We start from the raw sequence: 23,726 nt of genomic DNA on the forward strand, positions 1-23,726 counted from the left end.
CAGGTTTTTCCTGTTTTTGAGATTCAACGGACCAACCAAGCCACCTTAAAAAAAAAAAAAAAAAAAATGTTAAATTAGATTCTACAAAAGCCTTATAAAACTGAAGAATGGCAGAATTAACACTGAACTACTTGTATTAGCAGGAGCTAGTGTACCCGCTGTCCAGTGTAGATGTAAATTTAGGCATTTCCCTCAGTGAGCAGGACAGGAAAACAAGCGTGACCCAAGCTTTTGAAAGACTTTGGACCAGAAAACTTTTCCCTCCACAGATGTTCGACCCATTTGCAGCAGCACATCAGTGGCTGCTGTGTGCTGGCTGGGCTTAGGGAGGGATAGACACTGCCATCACCAACCTATTGTCCCTCTTATCAACCACCTCATCCTGCTGAGACACAACAACCAGATAAAGCAAGAAGAGGCAATGGGGGTAGAGCAGCAGCGGCCTTGTTGAGGATCAACCAAAATACGGGTGAAGTAAATCCTGGTGGGCTGGAAACAGTAAAAATGTTAAGGAAATCTATTTCTTGTGGTGCATGGCTGTTAAAAAAAACCTACTCCATTACATAAATACTTTGCAGTCTCATGTCCCTGTAGCCATTTTCTTGAGCTCCGTTTCCTCACAGCTCCTAAATCTTCTGAGAAAGTACACAAGTGTTATGCAATACAACTTAAAGTATTATATAATGACACTATATAAGTATACATTTCTTGTGAAAGTGGGGGCTGGAAACTACTAATCCTCCCCCCAGTCCATCTGCATGTCCCTCACTCTTACCCCTTTGGTCGGGTCATAGTCATACTAATGAATGAATGGGGAATTCAGTTGCACTTAAAGCACAAGGATCAACCTCTACCCTCCTACGCACACATTTGAAACACACACACACACACACACACACACACACACACACACACACACACACACACACACACACACACACACACACACACACAGAGGCATGAACCCTCCCCCACTTTTCCCTTCCATTCACTTCAGCCTCCCCACTGCTCCACAGCGAGGTCCGTACGCTTTGACCCAGATTTCCCTGGCAGGCGCCATCCATGCTTTGGATCTGTTAATCTGAGGAAAAGAATAATATGAAGTCTGTTTTGCATGTGTGTCTGAGAAGTGAGAATGTCAGAGTGTTTGTCTGCAGTGCATTAAACGAGGTTGTCGCTGCAGGACTCCAGCAACGAGACTTCCAATAACGAGAATCTGTGAACAGAAATGGCTCAGATTTATTTCGCATTCGGCTGAGCCAGGCCTGTAGCAGGCCTAGGTCACATGTTCCCCAAGGGCTTATGTCTGCCTACTGTACGGCTGTGGTGTGATTTGCCTGCCAGTATCTTATCCTGAGAGTCACTTGGGTTTCTAATGCAATCAAACAAATGCATGCTCATTGGAAAGTTTTGGTGGAGATTAATGCCTCTGTTACTTCATAATTTGCATGCTCCGAAGAAAAAAATAAATCATACAAATAGTCTAGTAGGAGTATGCACTTACTATTTTCCAGCCAGGAATTATGCTCATCTGTACTTCTTTCAGTTTCCTGCCCTTACAGAGTAATAACCTTTGGAATGCAACTTACAAGCACAGCAAACTATGCAAAAATACACAATAGTCTCTGTCTCTGCTCCCTCTCTCTCTCTCTGTGTGTGTATGTGTGTGTGTGTGGTTGGCTGGTGATAGCTTGTTGAGTCAACACTGAGAGGTAGCCTAGCACGCAACCCCTCCTCACTGTTTACAACCAGCATCAGGGAGAAGACTGTGATTAGAAGTTTCCACAATGAAAGATAGTGTATGATGCAATGACATGAGCTGTGATCTAGTGGTAAATAAAAACTGGAGTGAACCATCATTTCCAGCCATAAGGCAAACAAACTTGATATATACTGTCAGAAAAGCATTTGCATATGCTTTTTTTTATTTTATTTTATTTTTTTATTATTATTATTATTATTTTAAAAGAGCCTAGAGTTATTCTCAGAGGTGAAAGGTGACAAAGTAAATTTACTGAGGTACTGCACTTCAGTGTAATGTTGAGGTACTTTGTGAGATGTTAAATGTTTACTGCACTGCATTTCAGAGGGATTTTTTTTTTTTTTTTTTTAAATAGTTATTACATGCACAGCATAAAATCATGCATCGTGAGAGTGCAAACTACCCAGCAGTATATGGAGCAGATAGAGCCACAACATTAAAACGCTTCTTACAGGTTAATGCATCAATAATTTAGCATACTGAACTGAACCACTCCACATAATAATTAATTTACATTTCATACTATATTTTACTGCTTATTTTTCTATACTTGTACTCAAGTAACATTTTGAATTCAGGACTTTTACTGTTAATGGAGCATTTTTTTTTTCCATTGTGAAATTTGTAGGCTTCCCTCACTTGATCACTTTTTCAAGCACTGTGTTAGATGACAGTATATTGAGGTCGTTTGCATCTTAGCATGGATTAATTGCTCTCATAAGGATTAATGCCTGCCTAAAAGGTGGCTTCACCGTCTGCTGCATTCCCTGAATATGATATGACACCCAGACAAAGACAAAGCCAAGGACAAAGCCATGCCAGATCAGGGATTTCTGATTCTAATAAGAGGCAGCTTGAAATGCAGGGTGATATTTCAAGATATGGAATCAAGCCCAGCCTCAGTCTCCTCTCATGCCAACGCCTTTTTTGGTGGCTTCACTGAGAGGGAACTGGTTGATGTACATTATTTTGAAACCAGCGTAAACAACGGTGCTCAAGCTGAGGTCCAGGGCTGTCCTCTGGTCCCTGACAAGGTTTCATTGGGTCCCCAGCAAAATGAGCAGCAGCCGAAAGTAGGCTACCGTGTTATCCTGCACCTATTCATTTTTCATGCAGCATGTTTTATTACTTGCGGGGTGACCCAGTGTAAGCTACACGCTGGCCCTCTCTATCCAGTGGATGGCAGCAGCGAGGGGCGTTGTTGATGCTGAAGCCTCTCCTCCTCCAGCCCTGCATCTGAGAGGAGGAGAGACAGGCACCAACTTCCTGTGCGAGAAGAGCGCTGCTCCCTGCAATTGAGCTCAGTCCGGAGCTGTCGCAGCACCCAGGGAGGCTTTCAGGCTCTGCAGCAGAGGGAGAGGAGGGAGGCACTGGTGTATGGCTTGGAGAGACGACTGCGACCTCCGTGCGCAGCGGCCATAAATGCGGATTGTTTACACCGGTGGGAAAAGGCTTTCCTGCTCCTTCCCCGCCTCCCTCCGAGTCCGAGCGTCCGCCTCGGCTCGCCGCCGCCGCAGATAGCGTCAGTGGAGCGGGCTATGGCCCTGGTGCTCGCCCCGGCCTTCATCACCCGCCCGGCCGCCTAGGGAGGCGCAAGACACCGAGCCGCAACATCTCGTCGCCCGAGGTCCCGCGGGAACACCGGACCAGGAGAGAAGGGAAGCCGGGGTTTGGACTGCAGCATCGCGCCCTGCATGGTGTCGTGGAGGCGGAGGGAGTGGATGTGCAACCCAAGCTGACCGAGAGATGGCTGTGCTCAAACTGGCCGACCAGGTAGACCTGCTAGCTGCTGCTAGCCTAGCCCGGCCACTACACAAATAGGCAACACGTCAATTTCACCTTTTTATTTACCCATCCGCTCCATTCAGTACCGTTATCATTGTGCCTTTGTGTGCCAAGTTTAGGTCTTGTAACAGACACAAAAACATATCTTTGCTGCCCTCCGGACCGATGCACAGTGCGCATTACGCTGCGTAAAATTCAGCACCGCTGTCCCGCTTTTTGCTGGGTTCGTTTTGACTAAAAAATTTCTGTCTTGTGTTGAAATTAGGACAGCCCACTCTCATACTTCCTGCTCTGTGTTCTCGTAAGCATCTCCGGAGCGGCAGGAGGAAGATGCAAATGACCCCAATATACTGTCATCTGGCTCCTGCGTCCTGCAGCCTGTGTGCTGAAAATTTGGTTCGAGCACTGTCCCACTGAGCCAAATGCAGGTTTTATGTCTAAGATGCTGAAATGTTTTGCCCAGACGTCTTCTGTCTCTGTCTATGTGGGGATTCCCAAACTTTTTTATTTGAAGAGCCTCTAAATAATGATGCACAGTAGCCCCGAAAGCCCCTCTGATGGGATTTTACACCAAGGAACCACACCTGAGTAGTTGGTGTGGAATCATATCATTGCCTCTGCTGTAGTTAGGGCGGTGCATTCAGCCAAACCTTTGACCACAATTGACATCCTGATACATTTTGACACCGTGCCAACCCCTAGTGAGTGATATTATAGCGAAGAGTGAAGTGAACTCTTCCTCCTTTTTGTATGGGGATCCACTGAAACCTTGTCAGGGACCAGAGGACAGCCCTGGACCTCAGCTTGAGCAGCATTGTTTACGCTGGTTTCAAAATAATGTACATCAACCAGTTCCCTCTCAGCGAAGCCACCAAAAAAAGGCGTTGGCATGAGAGGAGACTGAGGCTGGGCTTGATTCCATATCTTGAAATATCACCCTGCATTTCAAGCTGCCTCTTATTAGAAATCAGAAATCCCTGATCTGGCATGGCTTTGTCCTGCTGGAACAGAATTTCAGTGGCCAACCCAGTCACATAAGATACTAGCAGCAATCACAGGGTAAGGAGTGTGGAAAGGATGCTACTCTCTGGTATATATATGTATTTGTAAAGCAGCCCAGAACTGTGGGACTTCCTGTTGTTCTCAGACAACATGGCTGATAACCCTACATGCCTCAGCTTAGCAGACAGTCAAGCTGCTATACATGTCCTCAGCTTGCATAATATCAGAGAAGCGACACATAAGGGCTTTTGTCATGCAGACGAAGAAGAAGACACCGTCCGGCTCAAAGAAAATCTGCCGTCAGCAGACCCACAGCTTTTAAGGCGCAAGCACAAAATCACACCGTTAGATTGGCTTCGTGGCTTCTTGATGTTTCTTGACCATGTAAGGCAGGGCAACACAGGTGCCACTGACTAGGTCAAGAGGTCAAAGTCGGGCTGGGTGTGGGGACAAAGGGGGTTAGCTACATGGTTTTTAGGAGCCCACAGGTCAGAGTTGTATATGGGAGAGGAGTGCCGTTCCACTTGCTTTTCAGCTTCTTGCAGAACTGAATCATTCTTGTAATGCGGCACAAAGTTCAGGGACAAGAAGCAAATGTCAAACTGCTGGGGCTTTTTTTTTTTTTTTTTTTTTTAACCTGCACTTTTTCCGTGCAGTGCCTGGTTCCTTAGTGTGTGTGATTAGCATGGAGTCAGTGTGGACTTGTTGCACAGTTTGCACACAGCCGGTAACACAAGGCTCTTGCAGACAAATGGAAATAGAGGAAGTTGTTGACTTTTGACGTTCCTCAGCTACCGAGTGTGTGTGTGTGGTTGCACAGAGCACTTGTAATGTTTTTTTTTTTTTTCTTCTGCTTTATGGTTGTTTTTAGTGTACATTATGGAGGTTTCGTGTTTTACCTGTGTACATTCATGACTGATGAAGCACGTAGATTGCAACTCCAACAGTCTTTTCTCTCACTGTTTAGACACACACACTCTCTCAATCCGCACACCCTCAACACACTCATCCATGCTGACACAAACATTTTTCTCAGTGGCTTTAAGGCCCAGCTGAGGACATATTTACAGGGAGTCATGTGACAGCAAAGGGTTTTAACGGAGCATTTCAGCGGTATGAGGACATCAGCCGCTCCTCACTGATCCTAAATAAAAGAAAGTCAACCAGTGAGAGCCCCTGTCGCCTCAGGCCACAGCTACAGTATGCACTGCAGGCGTTCTTATAGAGGAAGACACACCCAGCAAGATGTATACGAATGTGTCTGCTGGCCGGTGTTTATGTATTTATGTGTGCTGATGGGTAGCCTGTGTGTGTGTGTTTGTGGCCCGTTGGAGGAATGAAAACAGAGTTTATCTGATGGAGGAAGTTTGTGTAGGATAAGAACGAGAAAGAGGGGAAGATAGAAGGGGAAATGTTTTGCGTGTGTTTGGCCGGAGTTGTATCATCGAGGGCCTGAATTGGTTCCTCAGAGACCGGCGGCGACGGGACGGGATGATTTAGTGCGCCAACCCTGAACTTTGACAAGCACGCTGCCTCGCTCCTATTGGTCCGCCGTGGGACTCGGAGGACTTCAGCTGGGCCTTAAGGCTACTGAGAAAAATGTTTGTGTCAGCATGGATGAGTGTGTTGGTGTGCGCAGATTTGTATGTGTGTTAGAGAGAGAGAGTGAGTGAGTGTGTGTGTGTGTGTGCGGCTACAACAATGAGCTCTGTGTTTGAGATGCTTTTAGATAGCCTGGAAGGGTGGCGGTGTGGGTTCGGGGGGAATGTCCTCATTCAGGATGGCTACTTCCAGGAGCAATCCACCCACAGATATACACACACACACACACCCCATACACACCCTACCCCCTCATCAACACACTCTCTCGCCCTCACACACACACACCCCATAACCTGCCTGTCCTTTTCTATTCCAAATGCTGGTAGCACCGTGTTCCCCAAGTCCCCATGGCAATTACACACACCCGCATTGTGACTAGTGAGTGATGCCAACCGTGTGTTTGTGTGTGTAGGTGTGTGTGTGTGTGTGTGTGTGTGTGCAATTGGAAGAAAGGCATAGCTAAAGAGGCCATATGCTGCCAAGTGTTGGTTGCTTGTTTAAAGGCACAGCCCCTCTCGTTCATTACTTTGTACCCTGAATGTGTCCTTCCTCCTTCCCTCTCTTATCGCTCCGTCGAAGTAAACACACATTAAAGCCGAGTCGCACAGCTGAGCCGCCGAGGCGAGCTTTGAACGTGAATGAAACAGGGGCTCGATCGCGCCTGATCGCCAGGAAAACAGAAGGAGGAAGTCGGGACAATCGCCTCTTAGGATGATATGAATATCTTCTTCTCTGCTTTCACCTCTGTCACTGCTGCCGTATGAGTGACGAGCTTCCTCTCCTTTTTTTGTTGAGGCGAAGTTATTTGTGTCATCACAATATTCTCCTGAAAGACGATAAACGAATGAATGCCTAGCCCTCATCTCATTTGTAATTATTAGGTATCCCAATTAATTTAACAGTAACAGATGTATTAATCACACAATGCACCTTGGATGTTAAAAATAATGCTTATATATTATGGTATATATTAATCTTTATGCAGTGTGATTGTGTAAACCAACAGTTCAAATTAAATCCAATCCAAAGAGCTTGAGATCTAAAGGTTAAGGTGAAAGTTATGATGATTGGCTGGTAGTGAGATGAAGCTGAAAATGGAAAAGATTGTCGGCACTGAGTATGATGATGTGGCCCAATCAAATTGTAGCCTTTAGGGTGTGTGTGTGTGTGTGTGTGTGTGTGTGTGTGTGAGAGTGAGTGCTCACACACGCATGCGGATGTGGTTTATAAGCAGAAGTGAAACGCTGCCGTGAGGTTCCTCTCTCTCTCTCTCTCTCTTGTGCTTCTGAGAAGGGGAGACTGCAACAGGAAGCGAGGCGGGAGAAGGCAGAGGCACACAGGAAGTGAAGCGAGGCCGACTTCAGTCTGATCCGACTGATCAGCACCACATCTAACCTGTCGCCTGGTTTTCCGGAGACCCATCCACTTTGCCCCACCTGCTACTAGTGCCATAGCTTTTTTTTTTTTTTTTTTCTTAATCAGAGTTGTGGATTAGTTTTGTCAATGGGTCCTGAGTCTGTGAAACACTGAATATGAGCATCTTGTCCTTCATGTTTACTGCAGGCCCTTATTTTGCACAAGTTCCTCTGGGTGATAACACTGTCAGATAACACAGAGCAGACTGGTGCTCCTGAGGAGGCTCGGGCCCTTTAACGTGTCCACTCGGCTGCTACAGATGCTCTTCCAGTCTGTAGTGGCCAGTGTTACCTGCTGTACTGTGGTGTACTGGGGAGGCAAACTGGTGAGGAAGGCCAGCTCTGTGGTGGGGATGGGGAGGCAGTGACGGAGCAGAGAGGGAGAGGGACGCTGGAAACCATCACAGAGAAATCCCCCTCGTCTTCTCTGTGTCGAGCCGAGGCTGCTCAGGAGCGCTGGGCCACACACACACACACACACACACACACACACACACACACACTCTTCCAGCCACGTGTCTCAAAGTGCTTACGGGGCTCTTTTGTGCCATCAGACTCCACAACACCGCAGCACCACCTCCACTCTCTGAGACTTACAACCACACACCCAGTGGTACCTTAACTGCGATACAACTCCTGAATGATACCAATTTTATAAAATCTGCATATAAAATCAGTTTTATGACATCTCTGTGTGTAACGTGGTGTTTTTCCTGCATACACAGATTTTGGTACAAGCCTGCTGCATGCTTATTCACTCACAGACACTGGTGAGATTTACTCCTAAGGCCATTCGATACCAAATTCCAGCGCCGTGGCATTTTTTAATACTCAGTAGTATCGAAACAATTTGATCAGTGCCATAAAAGTATCTAATTTTGATACCCAGCCCTACATACACCACAGATATTGCACATGTTTACAAACAGATACTGTATGTGCGGATGGACTGTATGTCCTATATTTTGAGATCCGGCATCACATGAATACACACATTGATTGTCCTGTATCTATCATACCCATTTTATCCTATTTTATTTTAGTTTTTTACTTATTTTTGATGCATAGGTTTTATGCACATTTCTTTCCATATGTTACCTACACTCCATTGTGTTGTTGTGTCAGTTTGAATGCAATAAAGGCGCAGCTTATCTTATATCATGCTACTGTCACTCCCCATGCCTGCTTGACAGAAAGCTGACCTTTATTGCTGTTGGACTGATTGACAGCTGCAGTGTGTGTGTGTGGATGTGTGTATGTGACCTGTATTTACCTCCTGTGTGATCCTAGAGGGAAAATAGGGGCTTTGGAGCCATAACCTCACATATCCTCACTGCCCTTTATTTTTAGTTTCGCTTGCACACAGATCTGTATCGGCAAAGATTTTCAGACAGCAAGAACCAATTTCTTTGCGGCTTCAGTCTCGGTCTCCTCTCGGGACAGTCGGATGACAGCTTATTTACATCTGCGAGCCGTGGCAGCGGAGGGAGCGGGAGTTTTCAGAAATCCAGTTGCTAGTAAAGAAAGTTTCTGGCGCACTGAGTAATGCAGGCTGCAGTCTCGTAGTAGCCCTCTCTTCTCCAGTTTGTGTAAACACAGCAGAGATCGGCTTAGTAAGGCAGCTGCTCTTACACACACACACACACACACACACACACACACACACAGTCAGTATTCCATACCGTGGGAAGGACCACTGGACCCTGTTCACTCTTGTGTAACGTGCCTGATTGAGTGTGACTTCCCTCACATGTCGCTCCCAGCTCGGTTTGATAAATGCGCTGACTGTTTACGTTGATCAGCAATGTTGCACATGCTCCATAGCACAACTTCTGCATTTAGTCGCCCCGTGTCGTGTCTCATCACATGTTTGGTGTCTTTCGGGCCAGGAATAGCTGTACAATGTCTTTCAACTCTTGCTTTTCATTTTTTTCTCTCTCTCTCTCCGCAGCCTCCGCTCATCCAGGCTATCTTTAATGGAGACCCTGAGGAGATCCGGATGCTCATCTATAAGTCGGAGGATATCAATGCTTTGGTGAGGACACAGCCCCTGCGAGACATTTGCAACCGAGAAAAAATACAAGAAAAAAAAACAAGTGCACATTGGGAGTTTTCAGATTTTTCTTTAGTTTGGGGCCTGAAGCTCATAGTCGGGGATGTTGTGCAGGATAAACCCCACAAAAGCCAGTTTCCTCCCCTTATTATTTTGAGAATAGAGTAAACCTGCATTTTTATGGTCATTTAAAAGTGCAAAATTGCCAAGACTTGATTTAAGTGAGGGCCATTTAGACTCAGCTAACGGATAACATAAAATATATCAGTGAGTTTGGCAAATAAGAACCGTGTAAACTGAAAATGCAGATGTGTTTTGCGTATATTTGTTACTGTTATCGGTTTACAGAAAAATCAAGCGAGACAGCTCAGTAGTGAAAGCCCCGTCTTCCTCTCCTCTGTCCTCACCACTCACTTCCTGTGTGGGCCGGCATCCAAGAGTCTGGATTTGGGGCCGACATCACAGGTCGAGGGTCAGCAGGGCCAAAGTTCAGAGCGCTTGTTTATTTTCATCAGCTCATAGATGTACAGTTATTTAAATATGAAGCCTCTCGGGCAGGGTAGGACGTGGGCTGGCCTGTGTTTAGTCTCTTGTTTTGGGCGCTGGCTGCCTGTCCCGGGACAACCATGTCTCTGTCATTGTCCACGTTAGATGTGTTTTTGTTGGAGAGGCGGCGCTCAGCCCAGTCATATGGACATCTGGGGTGGTCATCGGGACGCCGTGTGTGTGTGTGTGTGTGTGTGTGTGTGTGTGTGTGTGTGTGTGTGTGTGCTGAGGAGAACAATGAGTGTGTTGACACTGACAGGCCTGTCACTGATCCTAGCTGCCCTCAGCTGAGCTCATCATCTGTTCTCTGATATCACAGCCTCCTCTGTGTCCCCTCTCAGCTGCTGAGAGTCCTCGTATTTAGATGATTAAAAACCTGCAGCAACCATACAGTGTGTAATAGACGGACGACAAACCGTCTTTTATACAGGCTTAGGTGACATCCCAGCCCAGGGTTCCATATCAAACGTAACACTCCCTTTTACATGACTTTCAGTGACCTATAGAAATGTAACAGGACGATTTTTTTACACAGTATTTTTAAATTATTTTATTTTATTTTGCCTATGATCTATAGAAATCTAACATGACGATTTTTTACACAGTATTTTTTAATTATTTTATTTTATTTGCCTATGATCTATAGAAATGTAACAGGACGATTTTTTTACACAGTATTTTTAAATTATTTTATTTTATTTTGCCTACGACCTATAGAAATCTAACATGCCGATTTTTTACACAGTATTTTTTAATTATTTTATTTTATTTTATTTTGCCTATGATCTATAGAAATGTAACAGGATGATTTTTTACACAGTATTTTTTAATTATTTTATTTAATTTTATTTTGCCTATGACCTATAGAAATGTACCAGGATGATTTTTTACACAGTGTTTTTAAATTCTTTTATTTTATTTTATTTTGCCTATTACCTATAGAAATGTAACATGACAATTTTTTACACAATATTTTTAAATTATTTTATTTTATTTTGCCTATGACCTATAGAAATGTAACATGACGATTTTTTACACAGTATTTTTTAATTATTTTATTTTATTTGCCTATGATCTATAGAAATGTAACAGGACGATTTTTTACACAGTATTTTTTAATTATTTTATATTATTTTATTTTGCCTATGATCTATAGAAATGTAACAAGACGTTTTTTACATAGTATTTTTTTTTTTATATTTTATTTTATTTTTTTTTTTGCATTCTACGGGGGAATGAAAGTACATGTTAACACAGTGAACAATAATTATTAAGCATGGTCAGTAAATGGTTAAGGATTTCTTTTTTTTTTTTCCAAGGTTGACAAAATTCCTTGATATTCCATGACTTTATTTCAAGATCTTTCTTGTCTGGAAAAAGCTTTTTGACAATTCCATGACTGGCCTGGAATAGACTTTTGAAAATTCCATGATTTTTCCAGAAATTTTTCCATGGCCCATACAAACCTCTGCCAACCTCTGTATTCTGGTAAACAGCTGAGGTTTTTCAACGGTGCAGTTGTTGCTTTTTAGGTATTTAGCGGATACTTTTATGACATGGTGACTTGTAATGAGTGCAGCTGTAGATCGAAGCTGAAATCCTAAATTGCTCCTCCCCCAGGATGCAGAGAAGCGCACCCCGCTCCACGCAGCTGCCTTCCTGGGCGACGCGGAGATCACCGAGCTCCTCATCCTGGCTGGTAACACCGTTCGCTCCATGTCACCCCCCTCCGTTTCTTCTCCTCTCCCTCCTCTGCACCTCCTTCTCACCACTCACACCCCGCAGTCCCACTTCCTCCCTCTCTCACACTTTGCTCTTCCTTCCATCTTCCTGTGATTTTTTTTTTCTTTTCTTTTTTTGTAGCTCATGTCTAATAGTCAGTAAAAGCATCATTTCTAAAATTTGATCTTTAGAATGAGTTTTCATCACATGCTTTAAAATTTTCAGGTGGGTGAAGGGTCGTATTTCCTTCTGCGAGGCTAGATCCACATAGCTGAGAGTGACATCACACTGTGGATTTCGTTTCAGTTTCTCTGTTAAAGACACATTTTTCCGTTCCTCCTTCCTCCCCCTCTGCTCCTGTTCCTCTGCAGGGGCTCGGGTCAACGCCAAAGACAACATGTGGCTCACCCCTCTGCATCGTGCCGTTGCATCTCGGAGTGAGGTGGGCACACACACACACACACACACACACACACACACACACATGCACACGCCTACTGAGTCCAATCCTCAGTCCATCATTCCATCACAACATTTCAAACAGCGTGGTGAAACGGGCGCAATAACACACACACACTGTGACACAGGTGTCAGGGAGCTAAGCCGCACTGCGTGCTATTTACCCGTAAGCAAACACACACACACACACACACACACACACCCACGCACACAGTTTCTTAGCCTAACCCAACATTCTTACAAGCCACAGTCACACAGTGCAAGGTGGCTGCATCTGTGTCAGCATCAAAGCGCTGAGTCAGAGCGGTGAATCAGCAGTGTCCAAACAGGTAATTCAACATGGCTGGGATGCCTGGACGCAGGTTTACTGGTATGGTTAAGTGTTTCTATACGTGTGTTGCAGCCCCGGCGCAGAGGGAAGCAGCATAATGGAGTTAACTAGCACTTTGTGGTTGGATTCAAACACTGCCACTTTATGAGGAAGAAGTGAAGGTGGAGGAGGGAGGGGCTCTCTGTCGGGTGGAGCCGGCACACCTGAAACCACGACACAAACACACCACAGCAGAAATACATAACATATGCATAACACTTGTTTTTATGGCCTAATTTGTAATCCAGGGATATTGAAATTATTAGCTTTTGATGTGGGGAAAAAGTCTGTTTCTTCTTACCTTGAATACTGATCACAAATCACCAAAAAGCCTTAAAAATCTCCAAATAAATCCAAATTTAAAGTGTTAAAATGCATTGCATCTGCTTCATTGAACACAACTGAATTCATCTCCCTCATCAGTTAATTTAATTTATTGAATTGTTATTTAAACTGGTTTGAAAGGTTTTAAATTTGGCTCTGTGAAACCTGAAAATACTGCCAGTGCTGTATTACCGTGCCAGTAGTGTATTAAAGAGCGGTGTATTTATGATATTTACACACACACACACCTTGACCCCATGTTCCTCTTTGTTCCCCAGGAGGCGGTGCGAGTGTTGATCCGCCACTCGGCCGACGTGAACGCGCGGGACAAGAACTGGCAGACGCCGCTGCACGTCGCCGCCGCCAATAACGCGCTGCGGTGCGCTGAGGTCATCATCCCGCTGCTGAGCAGTGTGAACGTGTCGGACCGCGGCGGGCGCACCGCCCTGCACCACGCCGCCCTCAACGGACACACTGAGGTACTGCAGACACGACCGGCCTGCTGCCTGGCCACCGCTGTAAATGAGAATTGTTCATAATGACCTGGTTCAATAAAAGCTGACCTCTAGACCCATTTTAGAAGGAGAGGGGCGATTTTCATAAAATTGTTAACCGTCGATGCCAAATGGAAAGGGTATACATCACCTGAAAGCTGGGAACCTGGAGAGGGATTTTAGATCCAGCTCAGCCCTGTATGTGTAGTTACTGTAGTCATAAATTTGTAATAAACACTGGCTTTATTTTTATTTATTTAGAGCGTATAAGGGTTAGAACATTATGATGGCATATGGTGGCTGCTCCCATGCTCAGTTACGTTTCATAAGGTGCTGCAGCAGTTTTAGAGCTGATAACTTCAGTCGACATCAATCGATTCCTTAGGTTGTCTCGTTTCGTACGATACCGGCATCTTGACTCTGGCTTTAACCCTCTGAACCCCAAGCAGTTTTGGGGTGTTTTCTGCTCCCCTCACATTTTGGCTCGCTGTGGGCTTGTTTTTCACTGCAATTACAAGTGCTGCACCTCTATGGAAACAGCACAGCTGTGGCTATCACCTGAAGCCATTCAAAAATGTCTTTCACACAGTATGAAAGAGTTATAGTGCCATAAATAATAAAACAAAATTAAAAAGGCAAAATGATTTTTTTTGATAATTTATTTTACAAAAATCGAGAAACACTGGAATAAATGTACAGAACATTTTTTCAGGTGCCCACAAGTGTCACTGATCCAGGAAAAAAAAGTAGGGCTTCGCATGATTTATTTCCTGAAATATTAACATTTTTCCAACCTGTATAAACTTGCCTTGTGCCCTTCCATATTACTACTGTTGCCTACACACTGAAATTCACTGAATTTTTGTCATGCGACTGTTGGGCTCACCTGAATCAATCAAGATGTCTCAGATCCGCTGAAGACCGCAGAATTTTCTTTTTTTTTTTTTCTGGATTGAGTAAACGACTATTTTTTGGTGAATTGTTGAATGCAACATGTATAATAAAATGATTCGAATGAAAAATCACTTTTTTAGGCTTAGATTTGTCCTTTTTTCTACCACTAAACAGAAGTCGGACATGTTGGATTCAGGGACCGTCGAAAAATTCAAATTCCGACAAAAAGATAGGTTTTTAAAGCTTCCAGCTATGATAAACGATTGAATTTTGGTGATTTTTTAAAAAATACATGTCTTTCTATCCCGCCGGCGGGTTTGGGGTTCAGGGGGTTAAAACTGAGGCGCCTCCGGCCTCTGAAACACAGTAAGTCGGCCGAAGGTTAAGGGGTTCACTAAGTAAAAAAAACAAAATAAAATAAAAACACTGACATTAACTCTGTTCAGCTGCAAGACGAAGCTTTTCAGCAAAATCAAATAATTTTTATCCTTGGTGCATCTCTGTTCCCTTTGCCTCTCTATTTGTATAGTTTACCATGAAACAGGACATGATGTAACTGCCCCTCAGGCTATTTTGGGTGAACAGCTTGAGCAGCTTGGTAGCCTGGTTAGAGGAAAAAGGTGGGTGAGAGCGGCGATGTCACTGAGGTCATCAAGTGGGCTTTTCTCACTCGGCACACTTGCTTTCCTGTTTGTCATAAATAGGCAGAATCTAAAATTACCAGCGACAGAGGCGGCAGATTTCTCAGATCTCCAGGGCCCAACTGAATGGTCAACTTTTATTTCTGAGCGATGGTCCCTCCAGCGTGTTTATGCAACATCTCAGCCAAGTGATGAGACTTATTTACAATTCTGTTACGTAAAGACCGTCGCCCCCACACACAGTCCTGCACTCCCAGACACAAACACGCAGGCCTGCACATGTATATGTGCACATATGGCCTATATATGTGCATGTATATGCAGGGGAGGCGTGCGCTGACACACACACACACACATGCATAACTCATCTCTTGGACGGGTTTTTCACTTTTAGCGTCGCTGATTTCTCTCCCCTCTCTTGCTGTATGTCAGATGGTAAACCTCCTGCTTGCAAAGGGAGCCAACATCAACGCCTTTGATAAGAAGGATAGTCGGGCGTTGCACTGGGCAGCTTTCATGGGTAAGACAAAGTTTGTAAAAGACTTTATCTAATTGCACAATCTGCAATCTGTGTTGACTTTCTCACTCACGCTGATATGATTCACAACTTATATAAACCGACTGCAGGATTCGGTTTGAGGGAGCGCTGCTTTAATGTTGCTTCAGAGTTTGTTCAACAACTCCATCGAACTGACACCTGTCCTTGTCACTCAGAAGGACGTTTGCAACGTGTGTGATTTTTGTGCTCTGATGCGCCCCCTACAGGTCATCTGGATGTGGTGTGTCTGCTGGTGACCCAGGGGGCGGAGATCAGCTGTAAGGACAAGCGAGGATACACTCCGCTCCACACAGCAGCGTCCAGCGGGCAGATCGCTGTGGTCAAACACCTGCTTAACCTGGCTGTGGAGGTCAGGACCACACACACTCACACACACACACACACAGACCACACACACACACTTACTCACTACCTCATGCTCTCTCTTACGCAAGCACAATGACACATACTCACACACTTACTTTCACTCTTAAAGAAGCACAATAGCACACTTTGTGTGTTTGCTGGCCGATGGACGCACACACACTCACTCACAAGCACAGTAACACACACACTCACTCATTCACTGCCAAATAAGCACAATAGCACAGACCCACACACACACATGCACACGCTTTCTTTCCCCTGACCATAATGCACTGCTGTCTGTGTGCAGATAGACGAGTCGAATGCGTTTGGGAACACGGCGCTCCACGTGGCGTGTTTTAACGGCCAGGACAACGTGGTCAGCGAGCTGATCGACTACGGCGCCAACGTCAGCCAGCCCAACAACAAGGGCTTCACTCCGCTGCACTTCGCCGCCGCCTCCACCCACGGAGCGCTCTGTCTGGAATTCCTGGTCAACAACGGGGCGGACGTGAACGTGCAGGTACGGCGTTTGTGTGTCACAGGTGTGCTTTATGTGAGCCGGCTGGGTGCTTCCTCTTACAGGCATTGTAAAAAGCATGATGCCTGGCTGGGGCTGGGCAATAAATCGATTAATTCGGATGCAAAGAAAGAAACGATCAATCATAACATCTTTGACTATGTATGCAGCATAAACATGTTGGATGTTGCTTGTTGATTTTTCCATCAACCTGTCACTCACTCCATCATCTGAAACTGTGAAAGCGATAGCTCCATTTGCACTGAACTAACTGTGCCCTCCTCCTGTTTTGTGCCATGAAGCAATGCAACAGAATTCCTGAATTAAAAAAAGAAACCACTAGAGCCTGTCAGTACTCTTGGTGATTGTCTTGTTTATTTACAGTATTTATACTATTATCCCAAAATGAAATGTGGTAAGGTCTTGAGGTTTGACACTTTTTTAAGATTATTTTTTGGCATTTCTGCCCGTCACAGTGGAGAGAGACAGGAAAAACGGGGCATTGAGAGGGGATAACATGCAGCAAAGGGTCTTGGCCGGATTCAAACCCACAGTACCTTTGAGATGGAGCATTTTTCGCCTGAAATGCGTGATCCGCCTTGCAAGCATTCGCCTTTTTTCCAAAGAACTTGTGGCTGAGGCGGAGCGCAGATGTGGGCTGGCAGTGCAGAGAAGATCCGCTCGAGATAAATTTTCCTCAGCGCCGTGGAAGAAGTCAGGTCTCATTTGAATCTGAGGAAGCATCCCTGCCTGTGTAATTGTTTAGAAGAATGAGCGTCCAGCTGTCCATCTTTTGTGATTTTAACTACGGAGTAACTCTTCACTTGTCGCAAAGTTTTCCCTGACGTTGCTGTGTCTTTCCACGTCCAGAGTCGGGATGGGAAGAGCCCACTTCACATGACGGCGGTGCACGGGCGCTTCACCCGCTCCCAGACTCTGATCCAGAACGGTAGGACCTCTTTGTGTCCTTTTTTTTTTTTTTTTAATCTCTCATCATTGTGGCAGCATCGCTTTATAAAGGGTCGTTTTATTTTAGGAGGGGAGATTGATAGTGTGGACAAGGACGGCAACACCCCTCTCCACATCGCTGCCCGCTACGGTCATGAACTCCTCATCAACACGCTCATCACCAGCGGAGCAGACTGCACAAGGTGTGTGTTTGGGTGTTTGACTTCCCTGTAAATAATTAGCACGACGTTGTGAATGCTACTAAACTCGTCTGTTTTGCTGTGTGTGTCTCTCTCCGAAGGCGAGGGGTCCACGGCATGTTCCCTCTCCACCTGGCTGCCTTGAACGCTCACTCCGACTGCTGCCAGAAGCTGCTGTCGTCAGGTAGTGCACAAAACTACACTACCCACGTGCACTTGAGCAAGGCGTTTGCAGAGAGAGGCGGTTGAGTCACGGACATCCAAGACAGCTGGCACCGCTGGAGAATGAGCGAGGGGTGGCTAAAAATGTTGCAGCAGGGCTGGAAAAAGCAATACCAGAAAAAGGCTGTTGCTGTGTGGGAGTCGCTTCATGCAGTAACGTTATGAGTAACAGTGACGAGGCTCAAGTCTAAAAGTAGATTCTGTTTCCAAGTTTAGCTCCTTCTCACACAGTCACCCGTACCGTCTTTAGCCTCCGCCTCTCACTTTGCTCCAAAACACCGCGGCTGTAGGTTAAGAAGCTCTTAGTCACCTCAGTTAACCCGGATGGTTCAAAAGCCAATTTAGCAAAGTACCTTAATGCCGACGTTGACGAGTAACTGAACCTCAGACTCAAACCTGGGTGAGGCTTGACCTCGAATTAGGGCTGGCTGATTCGGTCAAAAAATAAAATCTCCTTTCATTGTTTTCTTTTTTACAATTTACGATGTTAATCTAGATGTTTCCTGTTTTTCATTTCACACTACTCCTAACTGATGGGAATCTTTGCTGGGACGATCATGTGTCTGGTGATTCGCGTGTGTGTTTCTGGGCATTCAGGTTCATGCAGTGCTGTGTGGCTGCTATAATGTTATAACATACACTACTCACAAAAAGTTAGGGATATTCAGCTTTCGGGTGAAATTTCAGGATGAACCTAAAATGCATTATAACCTTTACAGGTGAACTTAATGTGACCTTCTGTAAACTTTTGAATGCACATGTCCAACTGTTCAATGTTTCAGTACTTTTTGCACAAGTTGCTGTTCTCTAACAAGGAGTTTAACGGCAAAATTCACATCAGGTGTTTGATGCTCCAGCTCATCGAGGTCGTATCATTAGGGAACGGCTGCTGGAGACTGGGGTACCTCAAATGGAGTGGCCTGCACTTTCTCAGACCTGAATCCCATAGAAAACCTATGGGATCAGCTGAGTCGCCGTGTAGAGGCTCGGAGCTCTGTACCCCAGAACCTCAATGTCCTGAGGGCCGCCCTTCAAGAAGAGTGGGATGCCATGCCTCAGCAGACAATAAGTCGAGTTGTGAACAGCATGAGACGTCGTTGTCAAGCTGTAATTGATGCTCAAGGGCACATGACAAGTTATTGACACTGACATTTTTTGTTGTGGTATATCCACCACTGTTGTTGGCTTTTGTTTCAAGAAATTGTTTGAGATGAGGAAATCGCCAGTGTATGCTTCTACTTAAATGCCCTACTTTCATGATATAATATCACTGTAGCGTGAACTTTTTATATTTTCCATAAATTTCACCCAAAAGCCAAATATCCCTAACTTTTTGTTAGTAGTGTATGTCGTCAAAATCAAGATTTTATTTGATGTTTTTTGCATCAATTTAAAACCTAAATTCAACTTATTTGAATGAATAAACATTTTGCAAGACAAAAGACAAAGAGAGAGTGAAAATAGAAACATGTGACGTTACAAATTATTCGCATAGCACGCTAAACTATTCCACTCAGTAATAAAACGCAGCTCTTTTGCTCATCCGTCGTGGCTGTCTGCTCCCTAAACATCACATCCTGACTGAAGGCAAGCTCAGGTTTATTGTCCCTACAAGGAAATTTGCTTCGGACATTGAAGCCACATGAGCGAAGACACAAAGACAGTAAATATGAACAGTAGGACGGACAGATCGTGCATCATCATGCCATGAAAAAAAGAGAATGATCAAAACCCATCATCATCATGAGACAATGACAAGTCATACACAGACTGCAGAAATTTGTAAAAACAAGCCAAAATACATCATGCAATTAGTCACGCATTTCAAGTTTATTTAGAGCCTCACTGTTATCGCTGTTTACAGTCTCAATGGTCCTTTACTAGTCGTATAATTCCCAGTATTTCTCGCAGCGCTTGAAGGCAGCGTTTTGTACGAGGTGCACGCTCTCCCTGCAGGCTGATCCAGGGTCTTTTCTGCCTTCACTGTTCCAGCGCGAGCGTCCGGAGAGGGGGAATAAAAGATTCCCAGATTGCTCCCAAGGGCAGAATCATCCTGCTGTATCGTTTTTTTGTGCCGTAGAGCAGGAAGGTTTGAGCCCTGTTGTTTTTCTCGTTCCCATTGGTGAGTTCCTGCACAAGCACAAGTATTCAGCCCCGGCCAGATTTGAGTCACACTGTTCCAGGGACAGACAAGGCCTTACTGAGGCTGATTACTCATCACCGATGGGATCTGTCTCCTTCTGGATAACAGTGTATTCCCTTACACTCTCCTCGAGGAGCACTGATATCGGCGGTTAATGCCTTGAAAAGTTTCCTTCTTTTTGTTTATGTTTTATTTGGCGCTGCAGATGATCTGTCCCCTGTTCCGTCCCATATCCTCCAATGTATTCTGACATAAGGCCTTGCAGAGCTCGAGAGGAAACACTCTGGCAGATTCAGTGAATGTTAAACAGACATTGGGAAATGACAAGCATCCACTCTGGTTCCAGATCCGTCTCTGTAGTTTAACAAGACCCTGGCTGCTTCCCCAGTTTTGGGACCAGTAGTGGCTCGGGGCTGCATGAAACTGGACTCCCCATGCCGCTCTGCAGCTTTGCTATAATGAACAACAAAGGAGTAATTTACATGTAGCTGAGTCCCGTATGCAGCTGCGGTTTTATTGCTGGTCAGGACCACTTTGGACTGGCGTGGCCTGCAGGGGGATTTTGTATTTGTTGCGGTCATTTCTTCTTAGCTGCCATAAACCCTTATTCCGTGAATTGGTCAAAACCGGTGGACCGAGTCCAGCCAGAGGCCTTCAAGTACTCTGATGACAACAAGACTGAAATTGAAGTCAGTTTCTCTGCACATGCGGCACTTTTTCTCTCCTATCTGAGCCTCTATCAGCCTTCCAGCCTGTGCTATTGTGTTTGTGAGCTTAAACCGTGCCTGCAGGCATCACTGTGTGTGTGTGTGTGTGTGTGTGTGTGTGTGTGTGTGTGTGTGTGTGTGTGTGTGTGTGTGTGTGTGGCTTAAATGTGCACAGGTCTTCATGTGTTTCCCTGTGTGCACCTGCTCATCCTGCACTCTCACCTAACCTTGTAATCTTGTCTCGTTTCTCTTTTGTTTCCCAACCTCACACTAACACCTGTCTTTCTCTCCTCTCTCCTCTCTCCTCTCCTCCCCCTCTCTCCCTCCTCCTCCTGTCTCTCTTCCCGTCTCTGTGGTTGCCGCTGTGTGTTGTCTGGCCTTCCTGCTCGGCCTGCGCTGCCCTCCTCAGGCCGGAGGTTTAGCATAATGTGTAACGAGTCGGTCCTGTCTGCAGGCTTCCAGATAGACACGCCCGACAGCCTCGGGAGGACCTGCCTGCACGCCGCCGCCGCCGGAGGGTGAGAGAGAGAAATGACTGAAAATGTATAAATTGAGCTTAAAACACCACACATACAACATATCGCCTGGGTAAACTAAGAAAGTGTACAGCATATGATAAATCCTGGGACAAACTGACTCAAAATGATTCAAAATTCCTGAAAATGGAGTGCATACATGACATATATCAATACAAGAGGCTTGAGAGTAAATACGGTATTTTTGAAAAATAATATTGCGATACTCAGCCTTATTTTTATTTATTCATTTGTTTTTTGCACAGCTATAATGATACATTGGTTTTCTCTTGTATTAGACTGACATATGCATGGAATTAAAGCACAACTCTGGTTAATTTCAATCAAAGCCTTATTTTCATTGTTTTTTGGCATCACAACAGTCGATTGTATTCGAGATTTCTTCACCATCACTCCAGTGTTTAATTCTATTTTGGGAGGGAATTTCGAGCTTTCCTGCAGGAATCACAACCCTCCAATCATTTTATCCTTCTCCTCTGCGTGCAGAAATGTGGAGTGTGTCAAGCTGCTCCTGAGCGGCGGTGGAGAACACAACAGGAGGGACAATTGTGGCAGGTAAGAACACACACATCTTGCATGCCGGTGGTGTACTCTGCTCCTGGAGGCGGTAGTCACCGGTGACATTCGGGCCCGTGTCGCCCACTCTCTTTGTCACTTCCTACCAATGGAAAATTGCCTCTTGAACAAATGATCCCATAATACAGAAAACATGACACGGTCAGAGATGCATGTACAGATGTGGAGACAGTGAGAAGTATAAATGCTTTGCCCCGTGTCAAGTATAAATTTGGCTTCAGTGGTGGGGGATGAATCTGCACGACAACTAATGAGGAAGTGCAAACAGGAAACCCAGTGGTAGAGCAGAATTCAGTCGAGCATGCTATTTCAGATCTCCAGTTCCTGTGTGTGTGTGTGTGTGTGTGTGTGTGTGTGTGTGGTCAGAGCCATTTCTCCTTAATTCTTTGAGTCAGCCATGCAATGCATCACTGTAGTAACGGTCTTGGTCTGACTCAACTCATTGCTTTGGAGCAGTTTGCCTGTTGGTTTATTTGAACGTTGTTGCATGTGCATACACACATCGCAACATATATATGTGTGTGTGTGTGTGTGTGTTTGTGCATCCTGGGTGGCGTGTGTGTCCGTCTTAATGCCTGACTCTCTCTCTCTCTCTGTCTTCTTGCAGGACTCCCCTTCACTATGCAGCCGCCAGCCGTCACTACCAGTGTCTGGAGACTCTGGTGGCTTGTGGAACTTGCATCAACGCCACTGACCAGTGGGGGCGCTCTGCCCTGCACTACGCCGCCGCCTCTGACCTGGACAGGAGGTGAGGCTCGGGGTGACGCATCCACTGCTTCTCCACTGTCCATTTTTTTTATGTGGCCAAAGCTGAAAAGAGAAACTTTGAGACAGCAGGCGAGGAGAGAAGGTGTAAAACAGCATCACCGGACGACTTCTCGGTGTTTTACTGCGAGACTCGGTTGCCTGTCTGCCATCACTATGTATAGAAACCTTGTGGCTCGCACCTCTCTGTTTCCATGGCAACCGGCGGTTACACTAAGGTAATGCCGGTGGCAGCCGTGATGAGTCTGCCGTCCAGGGTTGGTCGCCCCACCCTTTAAGATGCAGTGCAAAGTCAAGGCTGTGCTGTTTTTTTTTTTTACTTCTTAATAGAAATATGAAACCTGAAACAGAGATTCAGTTTCATTCACAATTCACTAGTTGGCAATTCCTGTGATTTTTTTTTTTTAATGATTACATTTTATTTGAGTTTGCAAACCACAATACAGTTCAGAGGTTGCAGTCAAAACGTTCATCAAATAATCACATGCAATAATGTTAGAGTGTCATTTTTCCTCTGAAATGTGAACAATAAGACAACAGAATTATTTTTTTTTTAAATAAAAAAAAAAAAATGTGGACCCAAAAAATTGCAATTCATAGTGTTCTCTTTGATCTGCAGATTTTTTTTTTTTTTTTTTTTTTTTTTGTGAATCATAAATGATTGGCCTGAACCAATATAATGTGTGTATCCAAAGTCAGAGTGATTTATTCTATTATTTCTTTCAGCAGATCGATGCAGCTGAATGGCCACAATTTATGATGTATCAGCGCAATTCATCGATTAATCATTACACCCCTACTCATTAATATCATTAGATGCCACTCAAAGGAAGAAGTTCTTTGACTGTGAATATCTCCGCTAAGTGTTTTTTTTTTTTCTCTCCCTCCCCTCTGCAGGCGTCGTGTCGCCCTGGAGCCCGACAGTGAAGGAGTTCAGGCGGAGAAGGAGAAGGAGGCAGCGCTGTGAGTCGACATTTCAACCTGCTCTCTCTCCTCTCTGCCTTTATTTTCTTTCCTCTGTCACTTTTCCAACAAACCCTTTTGTCAGCTATCTGCCTTGTTATCCATGCATGTGCAAAAATAAGGAGGCACTCCCACACACACACACACACACACACAGACACACACACACACAC

The 23,726-nt window shown here is 45.0% G+C and overlaps 1 protein-coding gene across 3 annotated transcripts in view; it reads left to right on the top strand.

Moving 5' to 3' along the window:
- Window positions 1-2,957: 2,957 nt before the first annotated feature.
- ankrd44 (ankyrin repeat domain 44) overlaps window positions 2,958-23,726 on the top strand; it is a 32,187-nt gene continuing 11,418 nt past the window's right edge. Inside the window, exons 1-15 of one of the 3 annotated variants that reach the window (XM_030081448.1) lie at window positions 2,958-3,535; window positions 9,518-9,601; window positions 11,786-11,864; window positions 12,259-12,329; window positions 13,319-13,519; window positions 15,502-15,589; window positions 15,835-15,977; window positions 16,284-16,496; window positions 17,364-17,442; window positions 17,530-17,644; window positions 17,743-17,825; window positions 21,168-21,231; window positions 21,736-21,804; window positions 22,433-22,573; window positions 23,488-23,553. In XM_030081448.1, the coding sequence (XP_029937308.1) occupies window positions 3,509-3,535; window positions 9,518-9,601; window positions 11,786-11,864; window positions 12,259-12,329; window positions 13,319-13,519; window positions 15,502-15,589; window positions 15,835-15,977; window positions 16,284-16,496; window positions 17,364-17,442; window positions 17,530-17,644; window positions 17,743-17,825; window positions 21,168-21,231; window positions 21,736-21,804; window positions 22,433-22,573; window positions 23,488-23,553 (1,523 nt within the window). In that variant the 5' untranslated portion in view covers window positions 2,958-3,508. Of the gene's footprint in view, window positions 3,536-9,517; window positions 9,602-11,785; window positions 11,865-12,258; window positions 12,330-13,318; window positions 13,520-15,501; window positions 15,590-15,834; window positions 15,978-16,283; window positions 16,497-17,363; window positions 17,443-17,529; window positions 17,645-17,742; window positions 17,826-21,122; window positions 21,232-21,735; window positions 21,805-22,432; window positions 22,574-23,487; window positions 23,554-23,726 lie in introns of all 3 variants that reach the window. The other 2 variants (XM_030081447.1, XM_030081449.1) reach the window with 2 other exon arrangements.

The sequence above is a fragment of the Myripristis murdjan genome, chromosome 21 (assembly GCF_902150065.1).
Source record: "Myripristis murdjan chromosome 21, fMyrMur1.1, whole genome shotgun sequence".
In the NCBI taxonomy this organism is placed as follows: Eukaryota; Metazoa; Chordata; class Actinopteri; order Holocentriformes; family Holocentridae; genus Myripristis; species Myripristis murdjan.